At 34.0% G+C, this 24,695-nt stretch overlaps 1 protein-coding gene across 9 annotated transcripts in view; it reads left to right on the top strand.

Annotated features, from left to right (window-relative positions):
• The window catches only part of Qki (QKI, KH domain containing RNA binding), a 148,107-nt gene extending 127,049 nt beyond the window's left edge, over positions 1 to 21,058 (top strand). For 3 of the 9 annotated variants that reach the window (XM_087193527.1, XM_087193530.1, XM_087193531.1), the window contains exons 5-8: positions 6,824 to 6,911; positions 8,182 to 8,481; positions 11,227 to 11,301; positions 15,265 to 21,058. In XM_087193527.1, coding sequence (XP_087049653.1) covers positions 6,824 to 6,911; positions 8,182 to 8,481; positions 11,227 to 11,301; positions 15,265 to 15,281 — 480 coding nt within the window. In that variant the 3' untranslated portion in view covers positions 15,282 to 21,058. Of the gene's footprint in view, positions 1 to 6,823; positions 6,912 to 8,181; positions 8,482 to 9,188; positions 14,729 to 15,264 lie in introns of those variants that run through there. The other 6 variants (XM_087193528.1, XM_087193525.1, XM_087193529.1 and 3 more) reach the window with 6 other exon arrangements.
• The last annotated feature ends 3,637 nt before the right edge of the window (positions 21,059 to 24,695 follow it).

The raw sequence follows: 24,695 nt of genomic DNA, 5'->3' as shown, positions 1-24,695 counted from the left end.
TTCTACTATAAAACATCTTCTTTAAATTCCCAGTTTGTACTATATGTCCTACCTTTTAGCTCATCCATATTATCTAATAATATCCTCCTAAAATGTAAAATCAACTTTAGAGGTCTTTTCATCTACAGAATTGATGAGATAGCTCTGTAATGCTAGTATGTACCCTGAATTATGGATCATAAATAAAGAATAAAATAAATTTGTCATCTTGGTTCAGTTTAAGGAATTAAATCACAGTTTGTATCATACTTATTGGGTGAAATAAGTGCTTATTATTGGGTATGTTTGTTTTCTCTCATTCTGACAAAACAACTGAGAAAGTTAAAGAAAAAAAATTTATATCGTCTCACTGTTTCAGAGGTTTCAGTCATGGTTAACTGACTCCGCTCCTTCCAGGCTTGGGCATGACAGAAGACAGTTGCTCACTGTAGGTAAACCAGAAAACAGAAAGGAAAAAGGGACAGAGGGAAGGGAGCTAGGAGCAAGAGATGGTCCCCAATGTCATGCCCCTGTGACACACTCCCTTCAACTAGTATGTATATACTAAGCTTTCATTACTTCCCATTCATGCAATCAGATAATCCATCTGTGAATTAATCCACTGATGAAATTAGAGCCCTCATGATGCAATCCCTTCCAAAAGGCCTACCTCAGAACAAGTGAGCCTTTTGTGGGTACATTTTGGATCCAAACCATAACATTGGAGCATGGCTTTCCCTTCTGAAATCATTATTACTTTTGAAAGGACCTATTTAAATCTTATTGAAGAAAAGCAGAATATTCTGTCGTAAGGTGAAAATCTTTCTTAGATTTATATAGGAAATAGAGATATCATCATGTGTATGTGGGGTTTTGTGTGTTTTAAACTTCTCTGATTAAATAAAAGTGTTTCACACGCTCTTTACCTTACTTTGCTTTACCTGTAAGAAGTTGTTTTTGTTAAACCAAGCGTTATGATTAAGGGAGAGTAGATCAGATAGGGTAGTGGGAAATAAAGAAAAGATGAGTGAGACTTTTCCTCTTATTTTGTATTTACCATTTTGACCCATAAATTAGTGGTGAAATGGCAGTCATTTGGCCTATCTGTTGAACTAAGGGCACTTGGCAGGGATCAGCATTCATTGCCCACGTGAAGTAATGAGGCTCTCCTATGCGGTGTGATTTGGATTCGGCTCTGAATCACTATTAGGTTTCAGTCATGATGCTTAGAATTTCTCTGATGCCCTTGGGTGTGTGAACGTCCTCCTTTTGTGTGTGGCTTAGCACATTATGTGGTAGTAGACGCTCATAGATTTCTGAAATAACTGAAAATAGAAGAGTGGGAAAAGGAAATAGCATGGAATCAAGGAAACTAAATAAGCTAAAAGAAATATGTGAGCATGATCGAAACTGAAAGTTCACATAGACTTTTCTTATAAAAATGAGGTTGGTAGCCTGAGAGATTGTTAGAATGGTCATAAATGCCAGTCTAGGAAATTCAGATTGTATGAATTGGTAATGGAAAGCCACTTACCTCCTTTACCAATCAGGAAAACAGAAACCATACTAGGTGTTTCAACAGAGAGAATTAGTAAAGAAATTGGCCAAAGAGGTGTTGAGAACCGAAGAAAGGGAAAGGAGACAGGCTGTAAGACAGATTTAGAAACAGCAGGAAATAGCTATAACCCTAGAGGAGATCAAATAGAAGTGGTTGGTACTATTATTAGACTGTAGACACTTTGAGAGAATGTTTTGAGGAGTTAGAACACAGAGGCCTCTGACAAGGAGTTTCTCAGCTCTTCTGGAACTTGAGGAGCTCAGCAGAGTGGATGGTAGTTGGCTGGTGCTAATGCTATAGAAAATCCAGGAAAGAAATGTAGAACTAGAAACCATTGCTTCTGGTAAGTGGTAGAGCTGAGAGGCACTAAACGAGGAGGGGGAGCACAACCATTCTCCCCTCACCCAGCTCTTATGGCTTACTTTTCTTAACACCTTTCACTGTGCCTCAGTTGAGAGCGCCTCACAGAAAACTGTCTGGCAAAGGAGAAATGGTTATAGAATGCTAGACTAAGCATTTCAAAGTATGTATATGGCAGATTAGTTTGAAACTTAATTACTGCTGCATCGTTTCAGGAAATTTCTGAAAGTGCTATAAACAGTGCTTATACTTCTATGTACTTCTAATTTTATAGGGTAAGGTGGTGTACGTCAATCCAGTTCATATTCAGCCATGTATGTGATACCTCCATTTAAGTTATTAAAATAGGTATTTCAAACTTAAACTTTCAAAACACAGCTTTTTGTTCCATAACCCTCAACTTTAAACATCTCATTAGGTAGAACCATTATCCAAAATCCTAAACACCAGTCATTAATTACTCTGTGTGTCTTATCCTATGCAACCAACTGATCAATAATCCTTGTCAAGTTTTTTGGGTTTTTTTTCATTTTTGTTTTTAATTCTATCCCATTCCACTTAATCATCTTCTCTTTCCTGGCCTGTGTTCGTTTGTGCCCAGAATCATTCATTCATTATATTGTGACCTCTAAATAGCAGAATGAGCTTTTAAAGACAAAAATTCTATTACGTCACTAAAACCCCTATTTAAAATTAAATCAGTGAAGTTCCTTGACAGTCATTTGTCTGCTAAAGCTGACAAGTGAAAGTTATTTTTTGGCATTGAAATTCTTTATAAAATTTGATCCTTTGTTTTCTCTAATTTGTATGATCACCTTTTATTCCCCAAGTAAATTACTCATGAATTTTTTGTGTTTGGAGAACCTTTTTTACCTGTTATTTCAAATTCACATAAAAATAAAGATCAAAATTTAGAAAAGACAAGCTAGCATGTGAATGTATGTGATTTAGTCTCCCCAAAATAAACAACATAATTTTATAAAAGTATTATTAATATATATGGCAGCCACCGAAAAGTCTATAGCCTTGGAAAGGAATACAATTACAGCTATTTACCTATTGAATGAACACACAGAATGCTTCTAGACAAGAGCCAGTCTAAGGTGGAGGCAAAAAAAGCACCAGCTGTATTCTAAGGGCGCATGCACAAAATGTTGCAGACATGGCTGTTTATATATATGTTCAATTTCTTGAGTGCTAAGCTAGAGATTCAGGATTTTTCTCATAGGCAGTGATTCAAATTATTTTTTAGTTGATGCAGTTTTAATGATTTGAATATTAACCCATTTGTTTCAGTTCTATAGTAATTACATTTTTGTAGGGCTTTACTTTCTAGATTTAAAATTAATAAGTAAATGATTTTATTTGTAATGTGAAATCTGATGAATTCAAAAGATAGTTTCACTTGAAAGCATCATAGCATTGGAGAAGATAAAATGTAGTGGTTAAACCCAAAGAATTTGAATCACATACTCTAGTGGAAGCCAGTTTTTATAACTTTGGATAAGCTACCTACCTATCCAAGCCTCAGAGATAATACAGTATCAAATTTTGTTATAGAGCATAAATGTATAGATGATCTAATGTCTAGTTCTAATAAAGTAGAGCAGCATATAAATTGTTTTACCTTAAAGTTTTAAAACTCTGCTGCCCTCATCTGCTCTCCTTTTAAACATGACCTATTTCTATCACTCTAATGTAGCTGTTCAACATAGTTGATGACATACCTATATAGAAATAAATACTATTCTTCAATACTTGGAAACCCTCCCAAATTCAGAAAGCTGTATTTACAACATGTCTTTGTCCCACTTACTGTATTTTTTTGTCTGTTCCTGATTGGATTATAGGAGTGTTTCCCTAGACCAGTGATGACAAACTAGAGCTTTTAATAATAACAAACAGCTCATTGTGGCACACATGCCATAGGTTCACTACCACTGCCTGAGACTCTGCTGGGGACATTTTATAACCTGTGGTTCCTTATCTTCCTGCAAATCTGAAAAATTCTTGAGTCTCAGGACGTTTCTGATGTCACAGGTTTTAGCTATTCGCCAAGTGTTTATGTTTTTAAACTTTGCTTCAAAAGTAAAGGTACTTTTCATAGTATTTTAATAACCTTTACATAATACTCCCCGTGTAGTTCATCTACCTATGACCTAGCAACTCCACTGCTAGTATTTGTCTTAAGATAAATGAAAACTGTAGTACTCACAGCGTCATGCTCTGTAAGAGCTGTAGAAGTGATAAAGACAGGAGGGTGAAGCTCATCTGCAGCAAGACTATCTGGGCTGGAATTCCAGTGCTGCCACCTAAACCTGCTTTTCTGGGGAGGCATTAATTTAGCCTGCCATAACGTGCCCCAGTTCAGCATGCATAACCTACTCTCAGCTCCAGCCAGTGACATCATTGTGGTGGGTTGTTCCAGCGCTCAATGAAGACTTTGCTAGTCTGATTTTTTTTTTTTTTTTTTGTATAGGGTATCAAATGTGGGACCTTGTGCTTGCGAGGCAGGTGCTGGAATCACTGAGCTAAATTCCCGGCCCCAGCTACTCTGATTTTTATTCTCTTCTTTCGATGATATCTGCTGTTTTCAGTATCCTACATCCTGCAAAAGACATGTGTGCATGTACAAAAGCTGGCAGGCACACGTCCATTTCTTCATCAACTTTCTGCTTTCCTCCCATGCTTGACATTGTGTCACCACCTAATGAGTGCCTGGTATCCAAAAGAAGCAGCTCAGTTCAAACATGTTTTCAGTTGTCTCTTCTCTCTGTGGAAGACTTCTTTTTCTTGTCATCTTTATTTCTATTTTTGATATTTTTTTTTCTGAACTTGTCAAGCTTGAAAGCAGTATGCCTTCTGCTTCCTTCTTAAAAAATAGAATGTAATATATAATACTTTTAGTATTATATAACATACTTTTGCTATTATATATTCAATTTTGAACCACCTCTTAATAAGTTCTAATTTAGCTAATATTAATAGTTTTACTGAACATGTTTTAAAAGTTCTGTCATAGTGGATTTTGAATTATTTTTTTTCAGTAATGGCTTGCTTATTTTTACCAGTAATTTCTTTGTTTTTCAAAGAAATCATATTTTTTTTCCACTGGTCTTTGTACAAGTTGATGGGAGTCAAGGAACACCAATCTCACAACTATACTTGTGTCTTCCTGTATTCTATTGTAGAGTAGGTTTTTTTGAAAAAGTTGTCAGTGGAACATTAAATGTTATTCTTTATGGTTTTACTTATGATTCTTTAATTTTCTATGATTTATTTAAAGTATTTATTACATTTTGTAGCACACTATTCACTCCTGTGATGCTGAAGATCTTTGCACTATTACAGTTGCACTTGTCCTAGTTTTGCCCTCTTTCTCAAAGAGAAATAGAATTATATCAGTATAATGTATCATTGGGTCATTTTTCTTTTTAAATGTTAAATCCTGAGGACTGGATAATGCATTGAAGTGGGAGTACTCAGTTCCAGCCCTACAACCATCTTCAGATTGACCTTATAGATGGATGGACTTTCATCTGCTACTTCCTTTTGCTGTGGCTAATTGAAGCTTATCCTATAAGATTGAAACATTGGGATTTGGAAACAAAGCTAAAGATATCTCATATGAATCATGTAAAAAGTAACTGTTGGTAAATAATTGGGGAAAGGGTACATGGGGGTTAGGCAATGATAAAAAAGATTAGGCTTTGTCTTCTTGGAGCTTACCTTGGGAGTGGTAATATTCAACTGACTCAAGACAGAAACTATGTAATCTAACAGTGGCCCCACAAATGAAGCATTTGGTTGAAGTTTGTGGGATAGGTAGGTTTTGGAAAGACTAACAGATAGGCTGGCCAACCAGCAAAGGAACTTTGGCAGTGGAAGAAATGAAATGCACAGACAAGTAACAGGGAAAGATCTTATTGACTTTTAATGCTAGGAGTACATCCAAAATAGTGAAAAATTAGTTGGTTATATTTAAGATGATAGTTTAGGCATAGATCACAGGTATCTTAGATCTTTTATATTCTTAGTAGCAACAATGAAACATGAGATGAGACGTGAGAATGTTGAAAACTTTTAAGATAAAGTTGTCTTATGGACAGTAAACCTTAGATATAGATTGAGTATACAGATTTTATATATGTGTACATTGACAGTCTCCGTTAACAGAGTAGTTCAGTAGTTTGGGTACTGTATCAGTAATAACTAGAACAAGTTCATGATCATTCACAAAGGATTGGGATGAATCTAGGGTAAATAGGAATGGCCAAACACTTTGATGATCAGAGATGATTGTAGCTCTTGTCTTTCTTTGTGGCATAGTTATTATTAGTGCCCCTTTTCACTTTTTAATGTTTCTTGGTTTGGACAACATATCATATAATGACCCTAAAGATAAGAGTACCATAGAATTAATAGCACCTGCCTAACCAGCTTGAGAGGTGAGAGGGATAGTGGCATAAAAGTACAATATAGAATTTTTAGAATTCCAATTAATCTTTATGTAGAGTTAAGAATAAAATTCTCTTACCTGAATACCACAATAAAAATTGTGTATATTTAAAAGCCCTATGTGTGTATTTCTTTTAATGAACACATCTGAGTTTTGGGATATTAAGCAAAAAAGGCCAAAGCTTTTTTAGGAGAACTTTAAATCAGTATAGCATATATTATAACATTTTTTTTCAAATAGAAATGTAGCCACAGGTCATTTAGATTATATTTTGTATAGTAAATTACCATCACTGAGAAATTATAGACTTCGGTATGTAAGCACCTTTTAGTTCCTAATCTTTTTTTATTTTTCTGATTGAAACAGGTAGCTATAGTCACATGGTATTTATTTAAGGCTTGTAGGTAGATCTAACAGATATATGGACAATCTCAAATGCTTACTGTTCTTGTGTTTTCCATGTGTAGGCAGAAGGAGAAGACAGCTTGAAGAAGATGCAGCTGATGGAGCTTGCAATTCTGAATGGCACCTACAGAGATGCCAACATTAAATCACGTAAGAATGAGAACTGAGCCCTGGGTGACACTGTCTTAAGCTGTTTTGTCTACAAGCCTTTCTCCTTTTGGCAGTGTAACACATGAACGATTAGAGTGAAGAGTTGAAGTAAATGTGTCACTTACTATGGGACCAAGAGTCCAATTTTTGATGCTTCCATAAATTGTAACCCTGATATTTTGTGTTAGAATATTATTCTTCAGATAAAATTTCAGCCTCTAAATTCAAGAATTTAAGGCTTCCAGCTCATGTTGTTACATGTATGCAAAAGACAACATCTTGAAAGCTTTTTGGGGAAAAAAAAGAGTGAATTTAAAGTATATCTGGATGAAATGACTCTTAATGTTGAATTCTTTCCTTTCACCTTGCTTGCATGTTTCATTTTTCTCTATTGAATTCTTGTGTGAGTTCACAGAGATCAGTGGATAGTAACTATTTTCAATCTTTTTTTTTTCTTTTTAAGGGATGTGTGCATGTTTTTATAAATTACAAATGATTGCTTTTCTATATTTAATATGAAACGATATGAAATTTATAATTTGAAACAACCTAAGGTTTACACAGTCCATTTACACGAACATAGTAGCATATTTAAATAAATAATTTTTTTAAAAAATTACAATTTTAAAGTTCCAGCCAACTTTCCAAAATGTAAACAACCCAGTAGGTTTAAAAGTAATTGTTTTACAAGTGGTTGATTGTAATTTACTCATTAAAATGTGAGTATCATTTTTAGCCATGAATTTAGAAACAGGACTCTGAATTCTAAAGATTGATGTAATTATATATACACCTTAGTGGTTACTTGCCTGACTTAATGAAAATTATTCTTTCTTTAATTTGAAACTGAAGTTTCACTTTGGAAATATACCAAAACTGTGTTTCTGTGGACTCCAATTACACCTTTTTTTGGTAACATCTTTTAATGCAAGCATTTTCTTGTGCTTCTGCATGGATTTTTAGTCTCATGAAATCTTAAAGACAATATCAAATAGATGAACTAAATATAACATTTTAATGGTCTCATTCACTTTTTTTTTACAGTGGCTTTTTAATTTTTGCACATTCTTAATCACATTGGGAAAGGGAAAGCTGATTGCATTTGATTGGTGTGCTTTGACATTTTTGTGTGATCAGTGCATGTACTAATGATTTCCTTTTATTTTTCTTCTTTCTTGCTTTTCCTTTCTTTTTCCTACTCCCCCCTCATTTTCCCATATTTTATACTGCTGTCCCTGTACTTCTTTCTAAATTTCTTTGCTTACTGTAGCAGCCCTTGCCTTTTCTCTTGCAGCAACAGCCCAGGCAGCTCCAAGGATCATTACTGGGCCTGCACCTGTCCTTCCACCAGCTGCCCTTCGTACTCCCACGCCAGCTGGTCCTACCATAATGCCTTTGATCAGACAAATACAGACCGCTGTCATGCCAAACGGAACTCCTCACCCCACTGCTGCAATAGTCCCTCCAGGGCCCGAGGCTGGGTTAATCTACACACCTTATGAATACCCCTACACGTTGGCACCAGCTACATCGATCCTTGAGTACCCTATTGAACCCAGTGGTGTATTAGGTAAGTTCTTCATAAGTGATTAATGGCAGTCTTCATAAATTTGCTGCCCCAGACTTTGAAATGATTTTATCACTTTTAGGGAAGCAAGATAAGTTTCCATTAGAAAAGACTAAAAATTTTATTTCAGTTTAACAGTTTCCCTGTTAAATAATTGCACCTTAGGTTTGCTTAGATTCATTTGGTAACTCATAGTCACTTTGGTTGGGTAAATTTACTGTTTAAATTTGGAACACGAAATACTTTTCCTCATTTGACATTATTGAGATTGTTCTTGACTTTTAATTTTAGGTCCCACCCCATTGCCTTATTGCCTCCATCAGCTCCACTCCCCAAAGTTAGATTTTGTCTCACAGATTAATTTGGCAGCTAAAATTTAAACTTCTGTATGAAAATATTTTGAGAATTTTATAAAATGTATATTATTGTGTTTTTAAATGTTTGTGATTACTTAAAATGGGACCAAATTATAAGATTTTCAGTTTTTTGTCTTTTGCATTTCTAGTTAACATTAAACGTCTAGTAAACATTACACTTGAGAGATACTCCTCTAATTTCAGTAGTACAGTATGGCATGGATAAGTAAAGACTAAGTTGATTTCAGAGTCACACTAGAGGCAGAAATTAAGATCATACTATAAACGCTTAGTTTTACATGAACAAAACGTGGTGTGCTCGAAAAAGATATTACTGATGCCTTTTTTTTATAGAGTGGATTGAAATGCCAGTCATGCCTGATATTTCAGCCCATTGACTTGCTGGATGAAGGACTAGAATACAGCAGCTGTTATAACACGACCAGTCAATGTGGAACAAACTGTTTCCGTGCAACCCCTTTGTTTTACCAGACAGAATTGAATACTTTATTTCCTGAATTGTATATGACCTTGGTGCTGCATGCATGCTGTTGACTTTTAGCACTTGGATCTTTTAAAGTTATTTTTTCCCCCAGAATTAATATTGATTTATAAAAATTGAAAATCTTTAATGAACCGGACTTAGATTTAAACTTGAAAATTCATTGTTCAATTAAAGAAAGCTGCAGCACTCTGTATGTTATCTGTGTGTGTGCATGCACTCAGGTGCCTTTTGTTTTATGAACAAATCCATTTTATTGTACATGTTTTCTGTCTAAATCATTGTGTAAAATAATTATAGGTCAGAGCTATACCACAGAACTGTTGATGAGAGGCTTGTTTCTGTTGCACATTTCTTGAAGCATTTTTAAAATAACATATAACCTATAACCTTATTTAAGTTTTCCTTTCTATTAATACTCTGTCCTTTGGCCCATGCATGCTCCTTCCCCCAGAACTCCTCTCTGCTGCACTCACAGCATCTGTTCCCGAGGAGTTATGACTCTTGACTTCGTACAGGGCTGGGGCTCTTAACCACCAGCTGCCATCCAGGCACTTTAAGTGCAAGATCTCCCTAGTTATGCTATGTGGAATTTTACTTGTGTACAATTACTTATCTAAAATGAAAAAAAAGGGGGTGATGGACCAATTTACCATGTAGAAACAGCGAGAGGCACTCCTGTACAATTTGTTTCTTACTGTAAAGCAACATATTTTTTGTTTTCGGAAATGTTTAATTATGAAAACTTAATTATTAGACTGGCAAAATTAAGAGCAAAATATACGACACCTAATTGATATGCATAAGGTGACTCATAATGAGTCCTAAATGAAAAAAATTATTATAATGAATGTTATTTTTCATTTTGCTACGCTAAGCAGTAAAACATGATATTTACCCCTTGGAGAACCGAGGAAATTACTTAAAATTGCCGAATTACAATAAATTTGCACACAGATAACATGCATGCTATATATAAAGTCTCACATTAAATTATCTTGAAATAAGCATTGCCCTTCAAAACAGATGCAGACTTGTGTGTTGGTGGTAGTGAGGAGATTGGTATTAGCATCAAATCTTCATTGATGACTAATTTTTAATTCCCTTCCTTTTATCTTTAGGTATGGCTTTCCCAACGAAAGGCTAAGAATTCAAGATCGGTCTTAACTGAACCCTCATCAGATCTGAATTTAACAAATGCTTAGTCTCAGCAGCCTCCGGGGAAAAAGCTTAGCCTAGCAGTCAGTGGCTTACTTGCACTTTTTTGCACATAGATATAAAATAAAATCATGTTATTAATTTGGTTTAGTCTGTAATATTACAAAGTAATGGTAATTTATAAAGGAGTGTATAGTAGTGTACTGACTGCTAAGTGTACTGTACTGTTTGCTTTACTAATCACCTAATTCATTGCAGTTCATACTTATTGACTCAGAGTTTAAAACCACAATCTGTAGGCTTTAAGAATTGCTTTTAAACCTTTTTTAAGTAACAAACTCTGGAAGTGGTCTTAAGGTTAGTGAATAATTGTCAGTATTAAACATGGCATTATTTAGTCCTACTGCAAGAAAGGCACTTCAGTGAATATGTGACTAGTAAAGCTCAAATATGTTTGGATTTAATAGAGTTCATGAAATACTGTAACTTGGAAATTGTAAATGAATGGATAAGATAGGTTAAGGCCAACATGTTTGAAATGAATGCAATATTAATAGATGCATATATGTGACATATTACAGTTAATTTTAAAACTACTGTGCCTTAACGTGTTTCTTAAACTTTTGTAGTAAATGAATATTTGAAATCTGTTTTGATAAACCTGCTGTTAATGTCCCCCCCCCCTCTTATGTATGTTTTCTAACTTTGTCTTGGTGATTGCAATTTAACTAGGTGCGGTGGCTACTAAAGTTCGAAGGCACGATATGCGTGTCCATCCTTACCAAAGGATTGTGACCGCAGACCGAGGTTAGTTTAGTTCTGCAGTTCTTGTTTATAAGAAATACGTTGGGTGTCCATAAAATTTGCAACACCACACCTGATGGAAATGTAACTGCTTACCTGCACACTGTTTCCTTTCCTTTTCTAAACTCATTTGTAATGATTGACAGGATTAAGGGTTGGGGTTGGTTTTTGTTTGTTTGTTTGTTTTGTTTTTTGGGGTTTTTTTGGTTTAATTTTTCCTCCCTTCGTATTTTAACTTATTAAATTGTCTATTATGTACTCTGATTTATTCCTACTAAAACATAAATCAGTTGTTTGGGGGAGCTATTAAATTTTTTTATGTTGCCTTAACTATTTTTTCCTGAATAACTTTTGCTAAAACTTTCCTCTTATTGTTCTAAAATTTTGGGTTGGTATTGCAAAATGAATTGAATGGATGGTGCTTTAATGAGAGGAGTAAAGGAATATATGCCTCCTGTGTACTTTGGGAGAAAACTGAAGATTTAGTTTCCATTTTTTTCTTTATCATAAAACATTTTAGCCACTGTATAAACATGAGGGTCTACATGTCACATAATTAGCTGAAATCCACTAAGTCAGGACTGTGAAGATATTTTTCATGTAGTGGATTTTTTAAAATATAAATTTAAAAAATCAGTTCCCTATTATTCTTATATTCTCTTGCCAAAATGAATCCCCTTGATTTTTGTCATTTGCTGCTAAAATACATTATCTGAAGGTATACTCTCTCCTGAAGTTCTGTGGTATATGGGATCGAGCTGTTTTGGATATCCTTTTTGACTAACCTGTGACTGGAAAATAAGTCTTCATTTTTCTCCTTTTCAACATTTGTAATTTGTGTCCTATATATGCCCTTGGACCCTTTTATAAATTATTAGTACTTTTGAGGGGAAGTATTTTTGGTTTATTGACATTGAATTGTTTTCTAAATTTTTTCACCACAGGAATCCCAAGCATGGTAGCAAAGGATTTCAAAAAGTCTTATTATGGCACATTTATTACCTAGTGATTAAATTGGTCAAAGACTCTAATTTTAGTGGGGGGAATACTAGTAGATTTTTCTCTCCATTTGTACATTTTCTGTGAATTTATGAAAGACTTATCTGGTTCAAATGGTTCCTTGAATACTCTTGATAAATACTGGACACAGCTCTTGTCCAGATTTAGAAAGAAAATGCCTTTTCAAAGACATTGGTAATATTTATTTAGCATCATACATAATTAAAGAGCCTTGAAGACTTTTAACTACTATATACATTATTTGTAGTGACTTTTCCATGAAAAGATTCAACCCGAAGCTCAGTGTTTGTCCATGAAAGTAGTTCTTCTTGAAAGTGTACCATACTCCAACATAGGTACCTCCCTTCCTACATCAGAGCAACTTTTCTAGGGATGGAAAAATAAGGGATAGCAGTACGGGGAAAGTCACTATAGTTTTAAAGAAACAGAGTCCCATGAATAATCTCATGAATAATTTGAAGCTTTAGTCATATTGCTAATGTCTAAAAAGTATTTGAAAGTAGTTTTGCTTCTGATAAATTTTTTTTCCCTGTATCTGCCCCCTTCAAGAGATTCCTTATAATTTTGTTTTAACACAGTAATTATTGATTGACTAAATACTCCAGTGCCTTTGGATAGTTGAAAATATTAGAGGAAGATTTTACTGCATTTGGAAAATGTCAATACATTCCATGCATGGCATTTTTGTAGTTACATGTGTTTGGATTAGTTATATCACAGTTTTTATTCAAAATGCAATGTCAGCAAACCGAAATGCTTTTTTTTTTCCTTCCCAAAGTAACAGTATACTCGTTACTATCACCATATGCACTCATTGGGTCTAAGGGAGATGTCTGAAGTCCTTTCATTTAAATTATTTTATGATACTACTGTTTTCTCTATTTTTGAGGTTTCTACTTATTTTTTAAAATCTTTTGAAGAGAAAATTATTATACTCATCTGATGCAAGGAAAAAGCCCTTGGACATATAACCATGTAATTCTATGTAATCAATTAGAGTACTACATGGTTGATAAATACCTAGTTCTTTACTAAAAATAAACCCACCTCTAAACATTTCAACACTGAATTTGAAGCTTTTAAAAGGCCAACTGACTCTTTAGTTGTAATAAACTACAATGGTTTTGCACAGTTGACATACCTGTGTGTACTGTAGGTGGCCACGACTTGGCAGAGGATATATTCTAGGTGTACTGTTATATATAAATGGTAGTTTGCTTTGTTTATATATTCCACACTTAAAGAAGCATAATAAATTTTTCTGAGTAATGATTTTATAAAAACCATTACTTAAATAATTTGTATGAGAAACTTGAACAATTTTAATCAAAATTTTAATATCAGAATGCTTTAATAATCCATATTTTGGAACACCTGTGAAGAAGTAGTATGGCTATATCATGTTAAATATTTATTTTGTCCTTTCATTTTGAACAGCATTTTTTAATTTAAATAAAGTTCTACTTCTTTTTAAGACGTTCAGGGAAGATTTGGACACATTGAAGATACAGTATTTTTGTGGTATTTATACACTATTCTCAGTAGTAGACTGTAGAAAGCATTTTCATCAGATGAAGGTAATAAATCAGTCCATCATGTAGATCATTTAAACTTTGAACTTTACACCTACTGAGTTTTGACTTTGAAGTCGCACAGAATCTTAACTTTGCACTGAGTATCTTTTCATTCATATCTCCTCTGCCCTAGTCACAAATGGCAACAGTACAGAAAATTCTATCAAACCTCAGAATATAGTAGAAATAATTAAGCTGTTGAATGAGTCTTAAAAATTATACTACTGTTAAGTGGACCAAGTTTGGTGAAGCAGAATGTGACAGAGGTTGATTAAGGAAGGAACAACTCAAGGACATTGGGAATGATAACTTTTCCACTTGAGAACTACTTTGTTTTACTGTAATTTTTTAAATTTTTTGTTCTTTTTGTTATTTTGCAAAAGAAAATAGTATTTACAGGTGGCTTCTTTTAAACTATAAAATATAAAGCAGGAATGTATATGAAATGTCAGATTTTATTGTATTTGCAGAGTATTAGCTTTGAAATTGAATAAAGAAAGCTGTTTGTAGTTTTAAAATGCCTTATTGGTATCAATTAGAAATTTCTTCTATTTTTTGATGTACTTAGAGCTCTTTTGAGGTATAGAATTTTAAATGGCAGGATTTTACAGTGTTTACATGCAAGTACATTTTATAAGTGTTCTATATGTGTAAAATAGTATTTTCAACTGGAAAGTGTTGGCCAGTGCAAAAAGACCTGGCCTTTTTCTAGTTCCCATGTCGTTGCCTACACTGCTAGACTACAGTTTTGCTTTGTATCATGAGGCCAAGAAACTCCATGTTGTTTGTAAATAGAATAATTGAAAAAGCAATAAACATTTATTGAACAAAAGAAACCTTGTTTGGCCCAGAGTTTATGTCAAACCAAATTGTTCATAGAAATTCAAATTTCGTTAGATTTCATTTCTGTTAATCATCAGTTATTAATAATCACATCCATCATTAATAGTTGCTTTAATGCTTGCATCTGAGAGAATACTAATGCTTAATAGCAGTCAGATACTGATAACTGCACTGACTGTTCAAAATTCTGTATATGAAATCTATTCATTGTTTTCCAGTTTCCTTCATTGACTGCTACTAACTATTAGTTGTTAGTTGTATTTTATTTCTATTTTTTTCCTGTTAACCAGTTTTTTTTTTCCATGGGAGTGGGTTCTTCTTCATTTGTTCAAATCATGATATGAAATTGTCATGATTTTAATTGTATTCTGTAGATGGTGTCAATCAGTTTGTCAGAATTAAACATGCTTTTTTTTATTAGTTGTGATTAGTTTTTCATGTTGTCATTAAGCCGTCACTAGCTGAAACTAATCTCTTCTCTATCTTTTCTTTTCTTTTTTTGTTTTGTTTTTTGTTTCTAACCACCCAGCCGCCACCGGCAACTAACCTATGACCTTCTGACCTCTGAACTCTTCACCCAATGATGACCTGACCATGCCTGCCTGCTGATCAGTTAACTGGTAATCGCCTTTGCTTGCCTGTCGTCAGTGCAGCGAGCTGAGGCACTTGTCCGTTCGTCTTACCATCTAACCAAACAAAAGACAAAGAAATTGTTGTTCTCCAACTCAGCTTTTTTTTTTTCCCGTTTGGGTGAAAGTGGTTCTAGCACCTGCACTGAATAGTAGTAAAGCAATAAGGCCCAACTCATCCCACAGCACTGATCATCTCTCAGTACCCCACCCTAAGCGAACGGTAAGAAGGCCTCTCTTAAGAAGGGAGACATGGCCCTTAACTACTCGATGACAGAGGCAGTTACTGTGAGAGACTTCTAGGAATCTTTTTCTTCTCATAGCGAAGTCAAAGCTCTCTGAATGTACTGTGTGATGATACATCATGCATGAACCTTTGGTCAGGGATGTCATTGGTGAAGTGATTTCAAAAAGTATTCAAAATTTGATACGCTGTTTAGTCACTACAGTGCCCTCAAAGGGCAAAAGTTGCAGCCTTTTTTATATTGCCTGCCAAAATTTGAAGTATTAGAAAAGTGTGCCATGAGAAAAAAACTTAACAAGGAGTTTTGAAAAGTAATGCAAAGAACAAAACTGCAACACTATTTTTAAAAAGATGAATATCTGAGTAAAAATTACTGAAACTTTATTTTACACCTCCTTAAAAATATATATGAGAACAAGGTACATGCATTATGTGTCACATTACTGGGCAAACTGTTCAAATATTTTTTTTAAACCTCCCTGTATAGAAAAAAAATCATTAAGGATGTAAAAGCCATGCTTGCCTATTTGCTGTATACATGTAATGAAATTGTAGATAAAGTGTAGTGCATTGAAACAAATGAACAAAAAGTAGATACTTTTACTATACAAGGGTGCTGGTGCAGAAAAAATATATATATTTTTGGAAATGTAGCATTTTATACTTTCAAGTGTTACAAAAAAAGAAAAAGAACAAAGAAACCCTTTATTTCATTAAATGATTTTTTCTGGTGGTTGTCAAGAAACAAAAGACCAAAAGAGCCTTTTTGTCTTTCTTTTTTATTTTTCAAGTATTGGAATAAGTCTAAAGAAAAGAAAGTGCCTTATTTTCCTTCATGGTCATTTAGTCAAGTGTCTTGTAAGATCAGCTCCTTCCTTGGAATAAAAGTTAATGCATGTTAACTCAGTCGCCCAGTATGTGAATGAATATAGGAGGGGAGACAAATGAGTTGATGGTTTTTATTTTATGATTTGTGCCACGTTATTTTGATGCAAATTTGCCAAATCTGATACTGTGAAAAAATTTGATAACTTTTCTAATGTCTGACTAGTTAGTTTTAAAACATCATTCTTTTAAAAATCATAATTGAGTACTTCAGAGTTAGCCCAGAGGATTCTAAGATAGAAATTATGTAAGATCTGGACATCAGATCAGAAATTACAGACAAAATTATAGCTTTATTGTATTTGGAGAAGGGGGATGCATTGGATATTTTAATTGGAGATAATAGTATGCCTAGCAAACTTTTTCACAAAATAAATCTTTGTGATTTTCATTCTAGAAAACAGTATTCTGTAATAACCCAAATTTAATCATATTTCTTTATATCATACCAGATAACTGTGTAGTTCATCTCTCTTCTGTCTTTAGTAACTGCTCCTCCTTCCATACACACCTTTTTTGTCCCTTTTTCTTTAACTTTAAAAGAATGTGAAAAACTAGCATCATTGTGTATGTAAACACTCCAGCTGCATTTCAGTTTAAGCTTCCAGTTTCTTATGAAGTTCAATCACTTTTGTAGTTGAAGCAATTTGTGTGCAAAGCCTCCATCTAAACACTTGAGGAAATGATCAGTAACTATTCAGTACCAAACGTGGCAAATCTCAAGTGGCAGTGGACTTCCAACTCATCAACTCGTTCCCTCTCCCATACCTTCACAGCCTCACAGTCAAGGTCAGCAGGAAGCTCAGTCGGCACCTTCATGGTGACCTCTTCTCCATTATCCTGCCTCACTCGGAACCCTTTTCAGTTTATTTACTATGCAATAGACAGTCATTCTTTTGTACTCAGCTAGCTTTGGTTTATGTGCCAATGCTTTGTCTTTCTGTTACACACAGTTGTTTTGATTTATTTACAATATATGCTGTGCCATTTTGATTTTTATTGTGTTTGGTTGGTTGAATAAATTTGCGACACTGAAACACTTGAGGTGATAGTTAAAAACAAATACCAGTGTTTGATCCAGTTTCATCTCAACCGTGTTATACCTGGACATTTTAGATGTTTATCAAAGGTCTTTTATGGGGAAGAAAGTAAATGTATGAAATAATAAATGTGTGACATTTATAAGTAATGTTGGCTCAGAACAAACTTTTGAAAACTTAGCTGACAAATTTTTGGATCAACTGAAAAAAAAGCATGACTTTTGAAATCTCTGAATGCCTTGGTTCTCAGTATTATTCTTTTTGAATTTATTTCTTATTAATGTAGTTTTTAAGACTTTTTTTCTGACAGTATTATGTAATTTTTTAGTGTGGGTAGATGGGAGTGTCGCTTGTATGTTATCGTACAGCTGACATGTATTTTTTGTCTATTCTTTATATCCGTAGTAGTTTCATGCTATGTATGTACCATAACCAACCTATTGCCTATGAGAAACATGTAAGATAATGTATTTACAGCCATTGTTACAAGTTTATAATGTATTTTTCTATCTTGTTTTATATGTATGTTATATAACATTCAAAAAGAATTTTTTTCTTGATTGAGAAAAGGATACAAAATGCAAAATCCACAATTTTGATAACTGAAAATTGCCAATTGTTTTGCAGTACTTTATTATACTGGGTGTCTTGTCTTTTTTGGGCTTTTAGTTAGCTAATGAATGAATACATTAGACACTTTTGGGTTTTAGTTGGGATTTTACATAGCTTGCATTTTAATTCTTTGGTTCTTTGCTGTTTCTATTAACCCATAGCATTATTTTAATAAATGTTATAATACCAACCTACTAACTCTGGACTATGTCTGTTTATTAACCTTTACATGTTTAATTAAAATAAACAATAAAGACAAAAGAATGTAAAGCCTTGAGTTACTGGACTAACCCTGAAGAACATGACCACAGATAACATAGTGTGACTTGTTTTTATGTTGTTTGTCAGCTGACAATTCCGCACACTACTGTTAAAATGGCTTTGGTTATTCTGGTCTTTTACCTTGGGGGATAGGTGCCAGTAGACATGGGAACAAAGTAGCGTTTGTTTGAGGCGTTTTTCTCCTATATGCCACTTGCCTTTCAGCATCTGCCTTACTAATTGCACACTTTAATTTTCCTTCTCCAAAATAATCACTGTCTGCTCATAGCATAAAGCGTAAAGCGACTCATTGTGATGATATACTTTAAGAAACCAGTTTGATTTGTTATTGAACCATTTGATTTCTGTAAGGTGATTTTATGGTCCCATTATAAAGCAAAAATCTGATGACATTTTGCCTGTATTAGGTTTTTGTTTTAACGTAACATTTTCCCTTTGTAAAGTGTTGAACTTGTTTAGCCAGATGCTCCTACAGTAGGAACTGAATATAGGTAAGGCCAGAGGCAGATTGGATCTGTTTTTCATGACAGTTCAAAGTAAGTGACGTATGACCACGATGGGATCCCAACACCTTTTCTCATCTAGCCTCTGGCACATAACAGTTTTTCCTCTCTCACCCACTTCCCAAACAGACTATAACATTCATAAAAGAAGTTTAAGAGGGAAGAATACTGGGGTTTCAAGAGTTTATATGTGATTAATTTCTTGCATGTAAGTCAGTTTAAGATTACATATTCTCATGCTTTTCTTGGCTGCAGCCTGTGTAAATGAACCTCTAATTGTGACTTCATTAGTTTAACTCTTGATATGTGTTTTTATGTCACAGAATGGTAATTGCCTTTTCTGTGAAACAGTTTTGCTACATATGAAAAAAGTTCTCAAGATGAATTTTGCATTTGTAAATAATTGTTTATTTTTGTAAATTTTATTTATTTAGCATTCTAGAATTTGGGCTGAAAGGAGTTATGTGTAGTAAAGTTGTAACTATCAATATGCTCCTAACCAATCAAACTATCAAAGTATTTTCATATTTCATATATGTATGTGCATTTATGAAATTCATAGAGTAGCAGTAACTGATTTAATCACCATTGATGGTCATTTGAACCATGTAAACAAATGTAGTCATTTCTGTGATAGCAGGTAGTGCATTATTGTTAGGTAGACAAATCTTTGATATACTACTGTCTGTAACAGTTCCTTTTACCATAACAAGTTTGTGTATTCTGTGCACATTTAAAGATGTCTGTAAAACTGCTAATACACAAATTGTTATGGTACCATGTCACTTAAATTGATAAAGAATTTCTATGCAGTTTACTGTTTGAAGTCTATGAGTGCAATCTCATCTCATTTTCAGTGAAGGGTACTTTATGTATATGTTATATTGTCACCTTTCATGTTGGAAATGTACAATACAGTTTTAAAAGGTGAAAATGACATTATAGATCTCACTTTTATACAGGTTGCAATAGTATTAAATGTGAAACCATCAAATTCCTGGAATGGTAAAATTATGGAGTCACTTTATTGTTTGAAATTGTTATTTGATAAAATGATTGATAGCTTTCAATCAAAAGTTAGTGAGATTAATATACTTCATTAAGTGATTTTTTTTCTTTTGTTTGTTTTGTTTTGCTGTTTCCCTTTAGGTAAAATGTCAGGTAAAACAGCATGAAAGTAAATACATACATCCTGGTGTGGTAGTTCAGTGCAAGAGTCCACCTGAGGGGACGAGAAAGACCCTGACTTTAAAACAGAGGTGTGTGTGTGTCTATACAACAAGATAGGTATTTGGTTAAGGATTTCTAAGTACTACATAAATGCAAAGGATTGAATTTCTCGGTGCAACAAAAGCAAGTGGTAGGCTCAAATGAAATTTCTCTCTGCCAAATCAAGAATCATTTCAGTCAAGTCCAACACTTTGACATCTTACATGTGGATGTTTCTTGTTGCTGTTGTTTGGTTTGGTTTAGTTTTGCTTACTTGCTTGGAACAAGGTGTCTTTCTGTATTCCTTACTAACAGCGTTTGTTACAGTGTTCCCCACCAGTGATTTTTGGTAGAATGAAACATGTTGCCAAATTGTAATCCACTAGCAACAGTTACTGTCAGAAAACATCTTAGACTAGACTCAAATAGTAATTTCTTATATTGTCATAAATCTTTTAATATCTTTATTTAAAATGGGAAGAATAGCCTGACTCATTTTATGAACAATACTGTTTTAGAAATAGCCATGGTACATGTAGCTTTATCTGTGGTTGCTTCAATATAAAATTATCTAAATTGAATTGCCTTTGTTTGGAAGAACCTTAACAAAAGTATATGCACAATTGGTACTCAATGCTGAATCAAACTGGTTAATCTAAACACAATACTCTCTCTGTTTTCTGCTGCACTAATTGCCAGGCATTGGGAGAGAAGGAAGAGGAATTAATTCATGATAGGTAGAAGTGAAAGATAGGTGTAGCAGTACACAATATTGACATCACATTACTTATTTCCTGTCCCTTCTTGACAAGACACCACACTGTGGGAAGATCCCAGCTCCTGGGGTAAAATTATCACATATTTTAAAGAGTGGTATTATTGAGAAATTTTGATTACCAAATAAAGTTTTTGTGGTTTATGATAGTGGTATGTGTAAAACATTTAGAACTTGTGGAAATTGTGTGTGTGTGTGTGTGTGTGTGTAGAGAGACAGAGAAATTGGAATAGGTGTTCCCAGATCACATGTAAATGGAGAGCTGCAAATGATTGTACACGAAGTGCAATAAACCAACTGGAAAAAGTGTATATGTGCTTCACCCTCTCACGAATACTGTTTATTCCCGCCCTCCAAATTTTTTTCATGTATAAGTATTCATAAAAATGCACTCCTTTTTATTGGTGCTTTTAACACTAAAATTTTAACAACGTGACAATCTAGAGTTCTAACATTTAACTAAAATACAATCATAGTATTTGCTCCGATTTCAGTGGTTTAAAAAAAAAGGAATTCAGTAAATAGACTTCTATAATGTTCATTAGTTGGGTTGTGCATCCAAACATTATTGCTAATTATTTTTAAGAAACATACTGTTTTTATGTGCCTTTTAAATACGAGAAAGAAGAAAGCAGTGCTGACCAAATTTTGATCTCATCTGCTATGTGGAAAGCTCTTATATCACCAGTGTCTTGAACAAAGTAGAATTGGTGAAACAATAGTTTCCAGTAGCTTGACATCTCTTAAGATTTCCTTGTGACGCTCAAGTTTTTATGAATCCTTGTACCATCAGTTTCCCAGTCGTTAATGCTCATAATCTCAGCTCTTTGGCCTCTTTTTCGCTGCACTCCCTGGACCCTTGGTTTTCCTCCATGATGTTCTTTTCACACATTTTTAAAAGGAGCTAATGGATGAAGCAGCCATACCACCAAATAGAGACTAGTGACCCCATAAATGTGTTTGGTTTGACCTACGCCAGTGGTGATGAACCTATGGCACATGTTCTGCAGTGGACTGTTATTGAAAACTCAAAAGTTTTGCCATAGAAATCTAAAGATTAAACTTCAGAGTGTGCACTTCGTAGATCAAAATATCTAGAAAGCTTAGGCATGCATTTGCATGATAGCTATTAGCTGATGCTGAATTACTTAACTGTCCCTCAGACCAAGTACTGCACATCATACTCAAATCACCTCGCCTTACTCTCCCTAGTGTTACACTTGGGCTCATGACTTTTTTTAAACTTCCTATCTTGCTTTAATTTGTTCTCTTCTTGCTCGTACTTGTAGATAACTATTCTTGTCTCTCCTGATCCAGAATGATGATTTGAATCTTAGATACCATGCTGTCTTTTCAAAGGGGATCATGTAAATAGGTTTTTGAAAAATTAGATAAATATGGTTTCTAAATTAATGGAATGTATCCATCACTATAATTCGTATTTCTTTTTGGTACCGGGGATCGAACTTGGGTCCTTGTGCTTGCGAGGCAGGCGGCAGAACCACTGAGCTAAATCCCCAGCCCTATAATTTGTATTTTTTAATAAAGAGAAGAAAGTAGTGAAGGAATTAGATGACATTTGGATTTTCTATTGTTTTTATAATAATTGCTGAAAGTAATAATGAGTCTTGTTAGTATTTAAACTAATGGAGCTTCAAAGAGTTGAACTATAGATAAATCTAAAAGGACATGTTTGTGAGAAGTTTGGGATCACATCTATTCAGAAAAAGTATTAAAATTAGATTATTCTAATTAACTATTTTCTGTATATATGCATACATGCACACTCAAAATAGTGGTTATGTTTATGTATTATACAACAGTTCCAACTTTTCAGCATTTCTTGAGATGAAAATTTACATTATCTTTGTTTTCTTAATTTATGCTCTATTATATACATTGGTTATTTAGCTGGATAATATTGAAAGTTATAGGGAAAATAGGTATGAATAAAAAAATATTTGCAAACGTTGCAGAACTATCTGACTTAATACAAAAGATTTCTAGATAACTCGCTTTACTTATGTCAAAGTTTGTACCAAATGAAAGTGCCTTGGCTGTATTTGAAATAAAATTTCTTACCTCAGTTCTTTTAAATGATTTAGTCTATAAAAACTGACAAGTATAAATGGAAAGTGGTTTGAGCATATTTTAAATATGCTCAAACATATTAACATAAATATGCTCAAATATATTAATGAATGACACATCCATTGATTGTTTTCTCATTGAGGTAAAAGGACATTCAAAAAATTTTCCAGAGTTTAGACTGAGTGGGTTTCCAGATGGTTGGAAGTGTAAAATTTGAAGTCAGCAGAGCACAATGTGAGAACTTTTGAACCTGAAATTTAAGTTGGTTTCTCAGGGAAGGAAATTGGAAAATCGGGGTCAGAGATTTAGTTCAGTGGTGCCATGCCTGCAAGGTCCTGAGTTTGATCCCTGGTACTGGAGAAAAAAAAATTAGAAAATCAAATACCTCACTCTGCATTAGTAGGCAGGCATCAGATTTTTGCTACTAACAGTAAAGTTAGTTTCAAAGGAAAAAATTAGGAAGCCAGGTAAATTTGATATAGCTAGAAGTGTAGTTATCATTAATAGAACTTGATGTTGGTTCTAAAATGGGTTGAGATAACTCCCATATCTCTTTTTAAGTGTTTTACCAGATACATGGTGTTAAATGCTATAATCGGTATGTCAACCAAAAACAATCAGTAATATATAATTTAAACATTTTGCTGTATATCTATTTTCATTTAAACCAATTTTTTTTGCGTCAGATTTATGTTACCAAGTCACATAAAGCCATGTAAAAGAAAGTTACAATCAGAAACCAAAGGTTGTCCACACACCTGGAATACCTTCATCTTCTCACCAATGCTCCCCTAACCCAAACCCACCCCCACCCCCCACCCCCCAGTTTGGGAGATTTTGCTGTTACTACTGTATGTTAAGTCCCAATTATCTTTTATGGGTAGACTGGAAAGAGGACATTTTAATTGAAGATACCTTTTATTTTTTAATTTTAGCCTCTTTATTAGTACATGTTTGCAGTACCTAATACATCCACATAACACATCTTAGGTTTTTTTTAATCCTTTTTCCTTCCTCCTGTACAAATGTTTCACTGCTACCTTTCTTAAGTTGCACTCCAATTATCCTATGAAGTTTAAAGGCAACGTATCTATGAGGGCCACAAGCCAAAATCTATGGAGATAAGAGGACATGGGTATGCTGTGTATTTATTCCTTCCTCCTTTAGAGCAATAAGCTTCCTTGATACCTTTGGACTGTGACCTTTGTCAAAAATAACCTAATGCTCAAAAGCTTCGTGCATTGTAAAGCAAACTGGGAGACATACAACCCACTCCTGGGGTTTAGGTGTTTTGTCAGTAGGTGACCGTAAGGCTATGTGGAATAACCCTCCATTATGCCACATTGAAGGGGAGTATCCATTTGTGGACATATGTTGAAACCACTTTGGTGCTACTTTCTGCAGGTTATTCATCGTGTTCCTTTCATCACAAGAAGCATGACACAAACTCTTAGAGGTTTTTTTTTTTTAAAACTGGTGGTTCTGATTGCATGTTTTTATTGTTTGGTTAGTAAGATACACTTTATTGTGTCCTCTCCACATTTTGGACTTGAGTAAACTGATTTACACCTAAATTATTTTACATCACAATTTAAGAGGGTAATGATTGAGGAAGTAAATAGACATTTTGAGAGTTATGTTGTTTCAGTAGACATACAACTTAGAATTTATGCTGATTTGTTAAAATTCC

The sequence above is a fragment of the Heterocephalus glaber genome, unplaced genomic scaffold (assembly GCF_053883595.1).
Source record: "Heterocephalus glaber isolate CG9 unplaced genomic scaffold, H.glaber_assembly_v1.0 deba00001593, whole genome shotgun sequence".
Taxonomy (NCBI): Eukaryota; Metazoa; Chordata; class Mammalia; order Rodentia; family Bathyergidae; genus Heterocephalus; species Heterocephalus glaber.
The sequence above is the reverse complement of the archived record's forward strand: the minus strand, read 5'-3'. Positions and strand labels throughout refer to the sequence as shown.